The 16,521-nt window shown below is 36.2% G+C and overlaps 1 protein-coding gene and 1 long non-coding RNA gene across 2 annotated transcripts in view; both read left to right on the forward strand.

Annotated features, from left to right (window-relative positions):
• The first annotated feature begins 215 nt into the window (after window positions 1–215).
• On the forward strand, window positions 216–9,893 carry LOC137085299 (uncharacterized). Its single transcript, XR_010906954.1, has 3 exons — window positions 216–354; window positions 6,695–6,869; window positions 9,570–9,893. It is a non-coding gene; the product is annotated as an uncharacterized lncRNA (long non-coding RNA).
• A 4,128-nt stretch (window positions 9,894–14,021) lies between these two features.
• zgc:77784 (uncharacterized protein LOC402947 homolog) overlaps window positions 14,022–16,521 on the forward strand; it is a 75,066-nt gene continuing 72,566 nt past the window's right edge. The window contains exon 1 of the mRNA XM_067451176.1: window positions 14,022–14,491. Coding sequence (XP_067307277.1) covers window positions 14,431–14,491 — 61 coding nt within the window. The 5' untranslated portion in view covers window positions 14,022–14,430. The remainder of the gene's footprint in view (window positions 14,492–16,521) is intronic.

Below are 16,521 nucleotides of genomic sequence, written 5' to 3' on the forward strand. Positions count from 1 at the left end.
GATGGATGGATGGATGGATGGATGGATGGATGGATGGATGGATGGATGCACTTATTAGGCTTCAAAATCTCATCCTCCAGGATGGGCAAAGTCGGTCCTGGGGGCCACTGCCCTGCAGAGTTTAGTTCCAACCCTAATCAAACACACCTGAACCAGCTAATCAATTCAGGATTACTCTGAAAGCTACGGGCAGGTGAGTTTTATCAGGGCAGTGGCCCCCCAGGACCGACTTTGCCCATCCCTGCTCTATACACTGCCATTATAAAGCTTGGAAGAGCAATGGCATGTTTTAATGTAACTCTGATTGTATTCATCTGAAAGAAGAAAGTCATATGCACCTAGAATGACTTGAGGGTGAGTACATCATGGGGTAATTGGACAATTTTTGGGTTAACTGCCCCTTTAACATTCTTCACATTAAGTTTTATAATATCCAGTTGGATTTCCATTCCTTAGCCCATATCAGCTGTAGGGTAACCATTTTAGGGTCCATTTTATGCATTATCCACTGTAAAATATTATATAATTGTATGCAGCAATGCTTTTCTTTTTTTCTTATCTGGAGTAGGTCATACACTCTAAAAAATGCTGGGTTAAAAACAACCTAAGTTGGGTTGAAAATGGTCTAACCCAGAAAATTGGGTTGTTTGAATGGGTGCATTCACTGGGTTCAAACAACCCAAATTCTGGCTTTGTCCATTTTCAACCCAACTTGGGTTGTTTTTAACCCAGCATTTTTTAGAGTGTAGTTAGCCAGGTTCTGTTCTGACCGTATCCAGAGAGTTCAATCAATAAGCTAGTTAAAGCTACAGCATGATGTAAGCATCTGCACCATAAAGCCAACCATTACACACACAGCTTGACCATATCCACTTAAGAAACAATTTGGTCAAAGCCATTTGCACATCGCAGGTTACTCCCACACAAATTGACTTTCTTATAGGCTTTCTGATGGCAAGAGCAAATTCACTATAATTATACCCAATATTCACCCAAATTATATATTTAATACAGTACTGTGTGTGCAAATATCAATTATCATTTCCAAAAAACATTTCCATTTTGACAAAAGGAATGGAACGTGCCTTAGACTTTTGCACAGTATACTGTATAATAAGGCGAACAGGCTATGGGAAGGTTCTACATTATCCCCCCGGTGATCAGGGTTTTATGCATGAGATTAATAATTTATTTTAAATGTGCATTTTTCACTGAACTATGTTTGTTGGCTGGTTTGCACTGTTATTAACCCAATTGCCTTTTGTTCCCATGCGTTTAATAGGCACTGTAGTTGCATTTGTGTTGTTTCTATATAAAAGTAGTTCAGACAAGAATATAAATACATGAAATTACAACAACATATTTTCTATTAATAACAATTTAGATATAACATATGGTTATATAAACCTACAGTATTTGGCTTCTGTAGAATGTATTATCTTGGTGTAACTTTCGTTTTAACAGTCTGTTTTCAATGTTAAAGATTATTTATAGTTTATAACCGGTCTAACATTTAGATTTGAACCTCTGCATTTCCAAACAGATTTAATATTTGATGAGTCTTCTATGCCACCTAGTGGTCATTAAGGACTCTCCAAAAAACAACTTCCACAAAATATTTCATTTTCCAAAGAGGAATTCAAAGTTTTTTTTAATCATTAATAATTATATAAGTGCAGTTCACGAAGAGATGTTTCTAAAAGACTTAATAAAAACGTATGTTTGATAACTGGGATAGGATATTGTGTAAAATTTTAATCTGTACATATAATAAATGGTTTTAAATCCGTTTAAGCTCTAAGCCAAACATACACAGATTTACTGACATTTAACTATCCCCATAATAGAACACTCTGCTGATGTAAAATTATATATGCCAGTGGTATTACACAACCATTAATCCAGACATTTCTCTCAGTGAGGTTTTGACCCAGTAGTGCTCATACACACACAAACATATGGGCATAAGAGCCTGGAATAGCAGCTAAGCCTGGGAGATTGAGACTCTCCCAACACTGAAAAATCACCTCTTGACTGTAAATCAGCGTAAAGTAAGCACTTTACGTGTGTCTGTTCCACGTGTGTCTGTGATACCAGTAAGATTATGAATTATAGCGACTTTAAAGCAACTTTACTGGAAGCAATGGACCTAATAGGGTTTTATAGAGCCCTACTTCTAGAATAAGCAATAAATACAGCCTTACTAACATATTAAAATAACATGATGACAAAAGATTTCCAAATAGAAAAAGCACACTTTAAATACTGGATCGGAAGGTTCAGGTGATGTAAAATTTGGACCATTCCACCGAATGGGGTGCTATTTGCTTGTTTTAATTCTTCAAAATTAATCTTTATTGTTTATCAAAAGCATGTGAATTAATTCCTTTGCTTCCCCTTTAAGTTTTTTATTTTAAAGAAATGGTTGGTTACATGTTCAATTGATATGTCAGTAAAATATCACTCTGAAGCGAAGGTTATCAATTGGATAAATTATGCTTTAACGTGGGGGGTTTCTTTTTTGGAACAAAAAAGTCAAATGTAACTGGAATGAACACTTGGTAATAAGAAATTTTAACAGAAATGAACACTGGGCAACATGAATGACAACAGAATAGGGGCAGCGGGTGGGGGCAGCTGGTTCTGGCACCTGTATACAACTTCAGTCATTTCAAATGTAAACCTTAAAAATGAGATGAATAGTTTTATGTTAACTAATATTCACACTAATTCAATAAATCAGAGGACTGTACTCACTCTTGTTACTTTTACTCAGTCCTGTTTTTTTATATGAATAACAGGATTGAGAAAGAATTGGCAAATGCATGACATGCGGACTCTGAGCATATAAATGACTTGCCAAATGTTAATATTTTTTAAATAAACAAATACCATCTAAGAAATAATTGAGGTTACAGGACGGACCCGGTCCGTTTAGATTGACCTTTTCATTCATAGTTAAAATGTAATCAAATATCTGTTTTCTGTATTTTTTTTTTGTTCTTTGCTGTTTTAAATATATAATTTTAAATTTGTAATTAGATTAATATGCAAGACACCTGCTCAACAAATTGTACCAAAGAATCTATACAAAGCATGCTTACTGACAGATCACTTCTTTTGTAACTCTGTGTGATTAAACCACTACCTCTGGCAAAGAAAAGTGCTGCACTATTAACTAACAAAAATAAAAGCATGGGGAATGTGTTTATGAAGGCAGAATGTTGAAGTCTATTGTCCACACTTATGTCCAGTTAGTTTTTGTTTTCATGGACTTTTAAGTTTGTTTTCATCAGTCACATGTGTTCCTTTGTTTGAGTTCCTTTGTTGAACGGGAGCCCCAGAGTGAGCCTGACCAGGGCAAGGGTGTGAGTCTGCGACATCAGCAGCTGAGGGAATGTAAAGAACTTGCATACTGAGGTATTGCCTCCCACCCTATTGAATTGTTTCAAGACAGCACTCATAACTGTATGGACTGAGCTCGATCCATTTGTTCTGAATCATCGCTATTTCAAGAAAGCACTGAGACTGCTTCATTGACTTAGCACTTGACATGAGCTGTCAGAGTAATATGCTCTTTATTGCAACAATGCATGTTCATTATGTGCTATTGCTGACTAACAGAATGAAAACTAGTGCAGTCTTATAAATCAGACAAATGACCACAAAAATATACAATAAATTTGATTAAAGAGGCAGGGTCTCTATGTGCACGCCACTGTTGTTAGGAAGCCATATTAAAATAATTTTACTACTACTCCGAGGGATACTCATTTGGGTTACTAAAAAATTACTTAATTCCATGATGTTGTTTTATGTACATGATTAACCAACACACCTTTTTTTCAGTGTAGGAAGTGGTTATCATTATTGATTGCATCAAACTTACCACTATCACCCTCACCACAAAGCTCAGCCAGTCCTCCAGCCTCGCCTCTGCTGGATGCCAGCAGCCCTTCGTCTTCCCAGGCCACAGGTCATGCAATTACCAGCCTCGCCCGAGCATCCTGGGGCTCCGCCTCCCGCATCTGATCCCTTTGCTCCACCTCGGCCCATCAACCTGTTGGTATCACCAGAGACCCTCGGCCTTGTGGTTCCACCAGAGACCCCGGGTTCCCTGGTCCCACTGGCTCCCCTTGGTCAGTCGTCACTCTACTTACACCACAGCCTTCTGCTTTGCTCAGTCTCTCCACCTCAACGGTTCCTCATTCCCTCCGGCTCTGCCTCTGCCTCAGTCCTCGGGCACATATTGCTCTGCCTCAGATGCTCATTGCTCATGGGTTTCATCCATCATCACCGCCAGGGCTTTGTCCCAATCCATCTGTCCCCATTCCTCTGTGCGTTTACATGCACATTCTAAGCGATACTTCACCGCTTTTTCTTATTAAACTATGTTATTCCCTTAATTAAGACGAGTTGATACATACCTCTCTCGTCTCAGTGCGGGCACTTAATCTCTCTGACGCGTGATGATGATCTGATAGCATTTAGCTTAGCCCACTAAGCCCAGTTCATTCACTATGGTACCAAACAGAGATCAAGTTAGAAGCGACCAAACACCTCCACGTTTCCCTATCTAAATACAGTTACACGAATAGTTGAACGATCAAGTATGGTGACATAAAAAAAAAACGTGGCGCTTTCTAAGCGGATTAAAAAGGAGAACTATAATGTATGGCGGAATGGCACTTCTGAGAGTACTTCGACTCGGCGCAGTAAAAAGTCCTGAAACATCCTCCCTCACATCTCCCCTTCGCCTTTCTCATTTCTGTCAATCGTCAGAGCGATTAAGTGCACGTATCAACTCGTCTTAGTTAAAAGGATTAACATAGTTTAATATAAAAAAGTGGTGAAGTATTCCTTTAAGCTGATTATGCCCAATAAGCCGACAATGAACATGGTCATGTTAACGCGGTAACCCGTTTTCGTTTTATCAGAGTAAGGTCATAAACGGCGTAAGCATAAACCGGTCGGGACAGGTATTTTTTTTTGAGTCTTACTCCGATTTCGCGCTGCATGTAAACGCATTAACCTGCTTTCTGTCGGCTTATTGAAGTGCGCATGTGTAGCTGACAATTAACGCAAACTTAGTGCTGATTTAAATGCATCCAGACAGAGCGAGCTAGCGTTTTGCATGAAATAAGGTATCACAAACGCAGACTTATTTAAGACCCAGAAAATTGTAAAGATGTGTTCTCATCTCCTGCAGCAGAAGTAGAAGAGGTTCAGTCAAAACGCTGCATCTGTAACTGCATGAGGGATAATATGAGCCGTAAATCTCCTGCTGACTGTGTTGTTTACTGGTTCGCATGTGTAAACGGGGAAAACTGGTTATTTCATTAAGCTGATATTTGTGAGTTATCACCTTACTTGTGAGCATATCAGTGTGACCCCCTGTGATGTGTGCATTATTTTTCTAATAATTAAATGACCAATTATTCATTACTTATTGCACAGAGCTGTAGATTATCCCTTACAGATTTACATATCTGATGCTTGACTTTTGAGGAGTAGGCCTAATATCGCAAAATACAGACTCATTCATGTAACTTTCTTAAATAGGCTATGAGCAAATTCTAAACGTGCACGTAAAATGGACCTTTATGAAAACTCTCGTCCATATTCACAAACGCTTAATGTACCACGGATTCGGCACTTGTATATCGTGTGTATATTAATTAATTCCAAACATGCGTAAATAGGGAGCGCAGGCACCCTCATTCATAATTAGCATAATCCCCGCCCATGAGTTGCAAATGACGTGACCAGGAACGCTGTGTGGAATCTTCTGGACTTCTTTCTCAGGTTAGGCTCCAGTATTTTGCACAAATGTTGAAGAGACTAATTGGCGATATGACTAGGAATAAATATTTAATTTTATCCAGCTAAAAAACGCCTGGTGCTCTTCTGAAAATGGCCAGCCTGTGGCGCTGGAAAGCGCTTTGCAAGGGTAGCGTTTTTCCAGCTGAGATACTTTGGTTGCTATGATAAAGAATATCCATGAATATCCATCTCATTTTGGAGTTTTTTTTTTCAACAGTGAGCCATTCTCTTCTAATTAAACATCTGTTATACACAGAGATCAATGTATCTGGGATCAATAAGCTGACTGGGGGCAATAGTGTTGACTGCCCCCTGGCCATTCAGGCTCAACAAAAATAACAAAAGGGAGGGTAAAGAAACAATGAGGTGAACCTCAGCTGTGAGAATGTTCCTCATCACAGGGACAATAGACTTCTATATATTCTGCCTTCATAAACACATTCCCTGCTTTTATTTTTGTTAGTTAATAGTGCAGCACTATTTTCTTTGCCAGAGGTAGTGGTTTAATCACATCGAGTTACAAAAGAAGTGATCTATTAGTAAGCATGCTTTGTATAGATTCTTTGGTACAATCTGTTGAACAAGTTCTCTAGGGAATCTTTGGAATAGAGAGAGAGAGAGAGAGAGAGAGAGAGAGAGAGAGAGAGAGAGAGAGAGAGAGAGAGAGAGACTTGTGACAGTAGCAGTAGTCATTTCCATTAGCCACATAGCTGGAATTGATGCGTTTGTTTTACCTCTGCTTTCAGCCCAAAATAAGTCCACCCGCATTGTATTTCAACAGTATATCTTAAATATCTTTGACTTACTTTAATGGATTTATTTTGATAATAGATTTTTTTTTTCTTCTACCAAATACCACTGGGCATTGAAGAGAAGACAAGAAGACCAAAGCAAAAGTTTCAAGATGCTTCTCCATATACTCAGAGCACTTCTTCAGCTAAACATACATGCACAATCCAAAGACACCGATATCACACCCACCTTTTCTTCAATCACTCCAAAGAGTCTGTCACTCCTGGATTTGGAGCGAGCCATTGAAGTCAGTGGTGAGTTTTCAGAGCGTGTTTTACAGATTTGATTGTCAGTATATGTCTAAAATATTAAGGTACACTTAACGATAGATGTTTATTATTTATTAAACTGACTATTTTGTTTAAAGTGTTCAGAAAAACTATATATATATATATATATATATGTTTGTTCAATTATAAAAAATGAGAAAATGTCTTTTATTTATGACAAAATTCACTTTAGCCTCTCCCCAGTAAGCAATAGCCTTCATTTCACCATCTTAACTATAGACCTGATATAGTCCGGCTATGAGCAACACACTTCTAGCCAAAATAAACTTTAATTTGGTTACATGTCATTTTTACCTAAATAACTTGGGAGATGTATTACAAGATGTATGGTTTCGTGTCTTTGACATGTATTTGTTTTAGATGTCTAATCTATTCTTGGGCTATTACATTTTCACTGACAGCCTAAATTTTACCTTGTTTTAGCCTAGACATCAGGGCAGTGTTTGGACGATTATTAGACGTCTTTTAAATGCAAAAATTGTTTGCTGTGTGAGTTTATTGTTCCTCCAATCCAGATTTTTAACCTGGATCTTCACTTTGCATAATTTTTTGTTAAGAAGGAGAACTTTTAGCCTGTTGTATTTAGCCTAGTATTATTTGATTTACTATTTTTTTTTAAAGAACCGTGCTGACCATATGACCATAAATGTATGCATAACTCAACATTCCTGTTCAGTCGATAACTCATGATTATGGGACATATATTCACGCCCGCAAAGTCTGCTGAACTATATGTAAGGGACCAGCAATGCCACATATCCCCTTGTTTTTTAAGGCAGTGACGGCCCCTGATTTAAAGCACAGACAGTCAATGCTGTTGCTGTGACATCTAATGACACGTCAAAAATGAGGGACAAATTGGGATTTATAAAGGCCAAAATTGACTCGAAAAATGCTTTTTGCAATGATGTAATGAAACATACCAAATTGTGTGGACTTCATTTTTGGCCATGGTTATACCCATTTTTGGCCATGGTTATACCAACATGCACACATTATTCCTAGCCCATAATTCAATAAATCACGATGTGGCATGGCAGGTAGGTAGACCTATTAGCTTTATTATATGTAACTTTGTGGGGGTTTGGTGAAAATGTCCATGAAAGGTGCTGTCCTCTGCAACCAATAAGGATATTGTTGAAATGGCTCAGTCTGGTCAGTTTGTTTTGAATATTTAGCATGTTTCATGTTCATATTTAATCATGTCCAATTTAGCATTGGATTTGAAGTGTTTTAATACCAAATGCATGCATAGCACCATTACACATGAAACATAATGGTATTGGGACACAAATGCAGCAGGCTTTGGAAGGATGTACAAACTTCAAAAATGGACCAATAATTGGGAAACCTGCTTGTGGCCGAGTATGGAAAATTTGTTTCGGACAGCAAATGTGTATTTTCCAACACGATAACGATCCCTAACACTCCGCAAATGCCATAAAGTTGTGCACAATGAACCTTTAAGCAAGTCCCCTGACCTTAAAGCCATTGAAACCGTTGGGGAAATTATAAACCTGAATTGTGATCAGTCATATAGATACCCAATGAAACTCAACTTTGGGAAGAACTTAAGGAAGACTGGGAAAGAAGTTAAGTATGACACAGGCATGTGCAAAGTTAATGCTCAGGAGAATGCCAGCTGTAATCAAAAACAAGGGATAACCAACAAAATACATAACTTTACATTGTAGTCAATATATGCTTTATTTCCTGTGAGCTTTTTGTTTTTATACACTCAAAAACAACTCATTGTAAAAACTAATTTTAATTGAGGGCAGGATTTCCACCCAATAAATATGTGTAGCCCCAACTCATAAAAAACTTTATTTATACTCTCTCAAATTTAATTGAGTTGGTCCAACTCAATGTGATCAAATACAGTTTAAATGACATTGATGAAGTTGACATTGACATTTATGAAGTGACTTTATATGCTTGTCAAACTTCAATTTAAACATTTAATTTGGAAAATCAATTATAAGCTATTTAATTCATCATTATATACCAAATGTGATGAACATTTAATGAACTTTAATGAACAAATAAGAAAGTGGTGTCACTCCTGACATTATCATAGAGTGCCCACAGCCTAAACATGTTAAAAATCTTGTTACTTGAGCTCATTTTAATTCATGATTTTTTTTTTAGTTCACATAGGATCATGCATGTCTTCACAAATGAGGCCCTGATTTTAAAATTCCAACCCTTCTATTTACTCAAGGCATTGATATTTCCAGTAGGTGGCAGTAAATATATATATTTGAGGCACTATTGTCAACTTCCAGTAAACTACCATTTACATTATAATTCTTCACAGAAAACCTCAAAGAGTTTGCACTCTCATGAAAAGCCATCTCGTTCTCAAGTTAATTAATAAACAAAAGCATCTGTACCATAACGGTAATGCTATTCCCATGGGTCACAGTTGTGTCTACCAGAGGTCAAACTGTGAAATTTTATTGATGTTGCCAGGCAGGTGTACGGTCTGCTCTTTTTATCCCAACTGACCTAAGGCCCCCTCCCCAAATCACCCCTCATCACTATCCTCATCCCAAACTCCTGCATTTATCATCAGATAAACGCCCTCACTTCTGTCACTGAGCTGTTATGTAGTTGTGCCAGACCACAGGAAATCATCACAAGCCTATTGTGTCTTCACAGTAGAGCACACGTCCCAGGAGCAGACCCTTTGTTATGAAAAGCTCGTCCTGCCCTGGAGTGACCCGCAGTCTGTGCCTTTGCCCCCCACCTCTTCCACCCCTTTCCAGAATCCGGCAGAAACTCTGAGCCAGGGCCATATGGCACTGCCACACCACTGACAGGAACTGTAGACAGCAGAAACAGAAACATGGGCTATAGGCCAACGCAGGCCATCAAGAACACAAATACATGTCTGTGGTCCGCAGCGATTATGTTATTTTTAGTGTTGTGCTGTTGTCGTTTCTTCAACGTGTGTTTACATGGAATACATGGAAACGTGTCTGCAGGTGCTTGGCCTAATCAAAAGTACTCGAATGTATTTGCCTCAAGGGTTCTCTTCAAGCCTCAGCTACGGATGAACGTGGATGAGTCAATATTTACTATCACATGCCGTTGTGCTGAAAGAACAGGAAGCCACCGGAGGAGGCAGGCGATAACCTGGGTCACCTTTGAGCTTTGTTTCTTTTTCATTTCTGTCCATTTATTTGTACCATGCGTCACTTTGGTGGGAAAAAGTGTAAATCTAAACAGTAGCCTAATTGCAGCTGAAGAAAATTAGTGATGCATAGTCATGCTTTTTCCAAGAGAAAATAGTAAACAGAAAGAACTGAGAAAATAAGAAAGTGGATCACTGCAGCAGGTCTTAAAGAGACAGCATCCAAATTTATTTGCTGTCATTATTAATCCTGATCAAACAACAAAAAAGCTGAAAATCTCTCACTGATCTTGACTGAATTACTTTTGTACCTTCATTTGGGTTCTATTGTAGTTCATTTTTTTCATTCTTTTTTTGCTCCGTTTTTTGTTGATTTGTCAAGTAAGATTGATAAGCTAATTTTTTTATGATATTGACTAGTGATAAGAATGAAGAAGATTCAGTGGTATATAAAAATTGATCATAAAAACTTTATTTATATCCACATACTTAGGCCTATTAACTAAAGATGTTATTAGAGTGGAATACATTTACCTATTCAAAGTGATGTGAGACCAATTAGTAGTCACTGTGCAAGTAAACCTTACTCGTCTGGCCTTTAAGAGATACTCTAGCGACTGATGTTAGCCTCCTTAGAGCGTTCGACTCTCATGCCGGTGGATCAGGGTTTAAATCCCGCTTGGAGCGGGCGGTTCGAACGTTTGGTGCCGTGACCCGGATGGGAGTGAGGTTGAAGGGGATGAGTGTAACAGAGGCCAGTCACAGTGCAAGTAAACCTCACTCCTCTGACCTCAAGAGATGCTCTAGTGACTGACGCTAGAGGTTACAGCCTTTAGCCTTCTTGTTAGAGCGTCAGACGCTCATGCTGGCGGATACGGGTTCATGTCCGGTTCAAACAGAAGGGTTACACTGATACCCAAAATTACAACAAGGAATTGATTAAAAAAAAAGTGAGCCCTTGAGACTGGACCAATGGAGGAATGTCATGGAGGAAATATTTTCAATGGAAAAAATTACTTATGACCTGGAAGCACATAAATGTAATCTACGGTGGTGGAAATGGTCTTATTATGTAACTCACTTAAATGTATGAAACAAATGGGAGACTTGTCTTTGTAGTAACCTACCAGTCGTTATTTTGTTCTTTGTAAAAAATGTATGCTTAAATAAAAAGTAAAAACAAATATATATATATATATATATATATATATATATATATATATATATATATATATATATATATATATATATAGTGAAATAAAATTACTAAAATAAAATGCTGTTCACTGTAAAAAATTAATCCTTTAATTTTTAGAATTAAAAGTTAAAATTAAAAAAGTACTGGCAGCTTATTTGCCTGGACATTGGACATTTCCATTAACACTAACATACGACACATTGAAGGGCAAAATTCAAAATACTAGTAAAAAAAAAAAAAAAATGGAATTCTGTTAAATAATTTTGTGCCCTATTTTTTTGTGTAATGTAAGATTTTGGTCATATTGCCCAGGGGAAATATACGTTACTGGAAGAAAGAATTACGTAGAATTGTGTTCGAAAGGTCTTTTAATTGTGTTTAGTTGTGTTCGAAAGGTCTTTAATTTATGACATCCATAGACTTCAATAAAATCATTTGAGGTAGTAAAAGACTGTTTGTTTGTGCTGTCAAGTTTTTCTGTGTGCCACACATTGTTAAGGGACCATAGTTTCTTTGGCAGAAAGAAATGACTCATCCGTTTTGTGATTACTGATAGCAGGAAGATAGCTTGTTTGTGGCAGCACTATGTCTAAACACATAATTGTGTGTCATCTGCAAGGCAATCATCGCTGGCATGCTCCTTTGACACGTAGGTGCACATTGATGACAAACATGACACTGAGAGTATCAGAGAAAAGGCTGAAAGTAAATGTCATCGCATCTCAATTTTGAGGGAGTTATTATATTAATTAATTTTTTTATTTAAGAAACCAGATAAATCATTGCTTTTGGAGCACTGACAGGGCCGTTGTTTCTGATGTGAGCAGAGAAGCGTGAATCCGCCGTGTGTGGACAGCAAATTCATGCTTTTAAAATACTTGTTATTGATGCACTGAGATCTTGATGAAGGTTTTCATTCGGACCTCTCAGACATTGTTTGCTATTACTCAGAGCAATTTCTCAACTGAGGTGAGGAGAATTTCAATTTGTTGCACAGTTGGTTTCCTTAGAGCTCACAACTGTTGTCTGTCCTCTGATTCTCAGCCCATTTTGAGCTTCAAAGAAAGACAAATGCTCGCTTCTCACTTCAATAATGGTGGTCTTTCACAATAGACACAAAGTCAATGCGGTAAAGAAAAACGGCACATGGCTCAAGGAAAGCCCTGGAGAAGAACACCAGTAAATCTCAAGAAGGCCGATCAATGAGGGGTCTGACTGCATTGGAAATAAAGTCCACACTTAATGGGTTGCTGTAAAATATAGCCGCATATTATGTATTCATCAAAATGCATCACTAAAGGATAGCCAGACAGTCTAAACAAAGATCAGTTTTGCTTCAGAATACATGTGAAAAATGAGTCCCTGGCTGCTGCGTGAGGTGAAACAAAAGTGCATATAGGGTAACATGGGGGAAAATGCCATGTGCAGAATGCATCAGCTATGTGTTATAAATAAATAACATTTGCTAATTTAGTTGTTATAGTGTAAAATGTCAAATATTAAAAGAGGGGTAAGGTGGCCCCTAGTTTGTCTCACCTGGATAAACTTGTACACTGTAAAAAATTATTTAGAAAAAAGGTTTCCTGGTTGCCTTAAAGTTTTGAGTTCATTGAAATTAAAATTTTGAGTTAATACAATTAACATTTTTTAAGATTTGATAAACTTTTATTAAAAGATTTTTAAAAGATTATGTAAGCATATTGGTAATTGTGTGTGTTTTATTTCTGATGACGCAGTGAAACATGCCAAATAGTGCTATTTTCATGATTTATCCATTTTTTTATGTGGTTCAGATGCAATAATATTTTGAGTTTCTATTTATCGAACAAATTTCCTTCATTGTATCAACTCAAATTTTTAATTTCAATAAACTCAAAATTTTAAGGCAACCAGGTTACTTACTTTTTTAAGTTAAACCAACAAAAACCAACCAAATGTTTTTACAGTGTATATGTAATGTATAAAAATGTATATATGGTTTTGGATATATTTTTTTTATTAATATTTGGATATTTTTTTAAATGTCATTAATGTAAAATACTAAATCAGCTATTTTATTTAAAGTGATGAAGAGATGAAGAGATTCATCTGAAATTATTCTATGACTTATTCAGGCATATTAATTTGATTGATCATATTATAATAATAGCAACAGAATGCACATTTAATTTAATTTTAATTAATTAACTTAATATAAGTTTTTATGAAAGAGATGTCTAAAATCTGCTGTGTCTAAAATGTCTAAAATTCATGAAAATATTAATATTATCCCCATTTATTACAATAAGTATTGCATTTAACAAATTAAAAAATAAACAGTATACAAAATGCCACTTTGGTCCTTCTGTGCCAATGTTCTAATTTTTTAAAAATATTTTTACTTCAAAATAAAAACTGTAACTTTTACTCACCAAATCTTAAAACAATGTGTCAACGTGTAAATGTGTGTATGTATATAATATATATATATATATATATATATATATATATATATATATATATATATATATATATATATATATATATATATATATATATATATATAATATGTATAATTATAAAATAATTTATATATGTATAATTATAAAATATAATATATATATATATATAATAATAAAAATAGTTGTTGTTTGCTATTTATTATTTAGCAAACTAAATAAATAAATGAAAATAAAAATCATAAGGCTAAATGCCTATGGAAAGGGACAGCGAAACAAAGCTGTCGCTTTAAGATTTCTTTGGGAGACGCGCGCTGGTCTCGCGGGCGGGCGGACTGAAGCTCCACGCGATTCATTCTGCAGAGCGCGCTGACACACACTCGACTCGAGCATCTTATTCAAACGCCATGCAGTTGAGAGCTGAATGGATGAACGAACAGCTTGTGAAGTCTGTGTACCGCTTCAGCGCTTCAGCAGACGGACATTACAGCCAAATGAGTGACAGAGGGAGTAAACTAAATAGTTAGACAACAGAGTCGTCATGCAGTTCCTCATACAAAGATCCACGCGCTTCAGACCAGACTTTATCGTGATGCGCTGCTGTGGATTTCTCCAAGAGAGCAGCTGAAGTGCTTTTTTCCAGCTCTCAGTAAAAATTGCTTTGCTTGGCATGTTCCAATGAGTGTTTTCTGTTTAGAAACTATACGCATGCCGTAGAGAACAGCGCAAGTCTTGTTGGAAGCTGGGCAAATGGCTTTCGTTGTTATAGGAACCCTGTTACTGATGCTCTCCAACATCTACAGCACTTCAGGTGAGTTCAAACACTAGTTTATTGATCTGACTTTTGGTTAAGTACTGCAGAATCTGTTAGTTTAAGTCTCAGACTTTAATGTTAGTGGTCACTAAATACAGCCTATCCCTTAGTTGTGGGATATTTAACTTATTTGATGTTATAATAATAAGAAGAATTCTTAATAATGTTAAAACAACAAAAGTGGTACGGAAATCAAAACAAATCCTCAATAATCTATTTATATTGCACTGGAAATCTTCCATTTAGTTCCAACGTTGGGTTACATTAGGTCACATCTTGTATAAAATGTACATTTATATATCAATTCTAATATAAGTTCATTGCATGTTTTCAACCACTTTAAATGTAATTACTGATGAAGGAAACTAATTTGAAAGTAAAATCTAACCAAAATTAATGTTTTCATAACACAATGATGGTTTTTATAGGGAAATCTGAGAAAATAATGAGACAAAGTTTCCATTAAAAGATCAAAAAAGATCATAATCGCTCTGGATTTAACATAAGACAGCTGTGTTATAAAATATTCATGGTCAGGCACTTATCAAAGCGTATTACAAGAAAGACTACTGTGTTTGATTTCTTCATTTGGTAGCGAATGATACAAAACTATTACAGCATTGCAAATGCTACTTTTGTAAAGAAAGGCATTTCTAATTATTGGAAATTGTTTGATTGTTTCACAGAGGATGTGTCTTAAAGGGATAGTTCACCCCAAAAACATGCTCTGATTCTGTCATCAATTTGTTCCAAACCTAAATGAATTTTTCTTCTGCTGAACACAAAAGAAGATATTTTGAAGAATAGGTAACCGAACAGATGATGGGACCCATTGACTTCCATAGTATTTTTTTTTTTTTTACCATACTATTAATATCAATGGGATCTGTCAATTGTGTAGTTATCCATATCCTTAAAAATACCTTATTTTGTGTTCAGCAGAAGAAACCAATTCTACAGGTTTCTGAATAGGGCTATCATGATTACAAGTACTTGAAAAATCCTCAATTGCAATTTACCTGTATCAATACTGCAAAATACTGGGAGTGGTGCATTCCATGAACTGCATTATTAGACCCTTTTCTAAAGATGCACAATGTATTAAAACAATTTTTAAAAACATACTACAGCATAGATAAAGCTATTGAGTGCTTTTATTATTTACATGCGCGTAGGTTACGTCTGTCTCAGAGCGGTTGCGTCCACAGTAAATGCTGATCCACAACTGTTATCATTTTACATCCGTGCTGCTTGTCTTAAACTCCATCTCTGCATATGCTGTGAGTTTGGGTTGCTTATAACGTTCATCTGGGAATGCAATGTTAACCATTTCATTAGATTTATGATTACATGTTTATCAGTTATCCTTACATGTTGCTAAATATGCAAAATGTTCATTGCGATTTCAAAATAAAAGTCTAAACCCTTGCATGTTTTGATGTCCACACACAGCATCACAAACATTTTTAAATATTAAAAATAAAAGGATTCTTCTCTGGAGAACTGTTCAGTCTCTCTGGTCGCAAATACACTTTGTAAATAGCGAATCCGCCATGGTGCAAGTGCAACTGGTTTTTAAAGGAAATGGGAGATGAGCCTCTGATTGGTTTATTGCGCTTTACGGCCAAAACACACTCATTAAGAGATTAGGTATAACCTTTTTGGACCATGCGTCTGTTTAGCCGACTAGTTTTTCCGTCGTTAAACTAGCAAAAGTGGATTCGGATATGCCCATGCGCTTCAGACCATGCGCTCAGAATGTTAAAATAGAGCCCTATAAGTGGATTGTTTATATTATGTGTATTATATAAAATTATAATGCTTGATTTTGATACTTATTTAGAATATTTTATGATTTCCTCTTTGTTATATAGCATATGTATTATAAGTAATTTTAAAGGCTATTGTTTGCATAGGTATATTTTTTATTACCAGAAAACTACCAAAATAATCGCTAGTGATGGCCCTAGTTTGGAACAACTTACAGATAAGTAAATAAAGACAGAATTTTCATTTTTGGGTGAACT

Source organism: Pseudorasbora parva, chromosome 8, assembly GCF_024679245.1.
Source record: "Pseudorasbora parva isolate DD20220531a chromosome 8, ASM2467924v1, whole genome shotgun sequence".
NCBI lineage: Eukaryota > Metazoa > Chordata > Actinopteri > Cypriniformes > Gobionidae > Pseudorasbora > Pseudorasbora parva.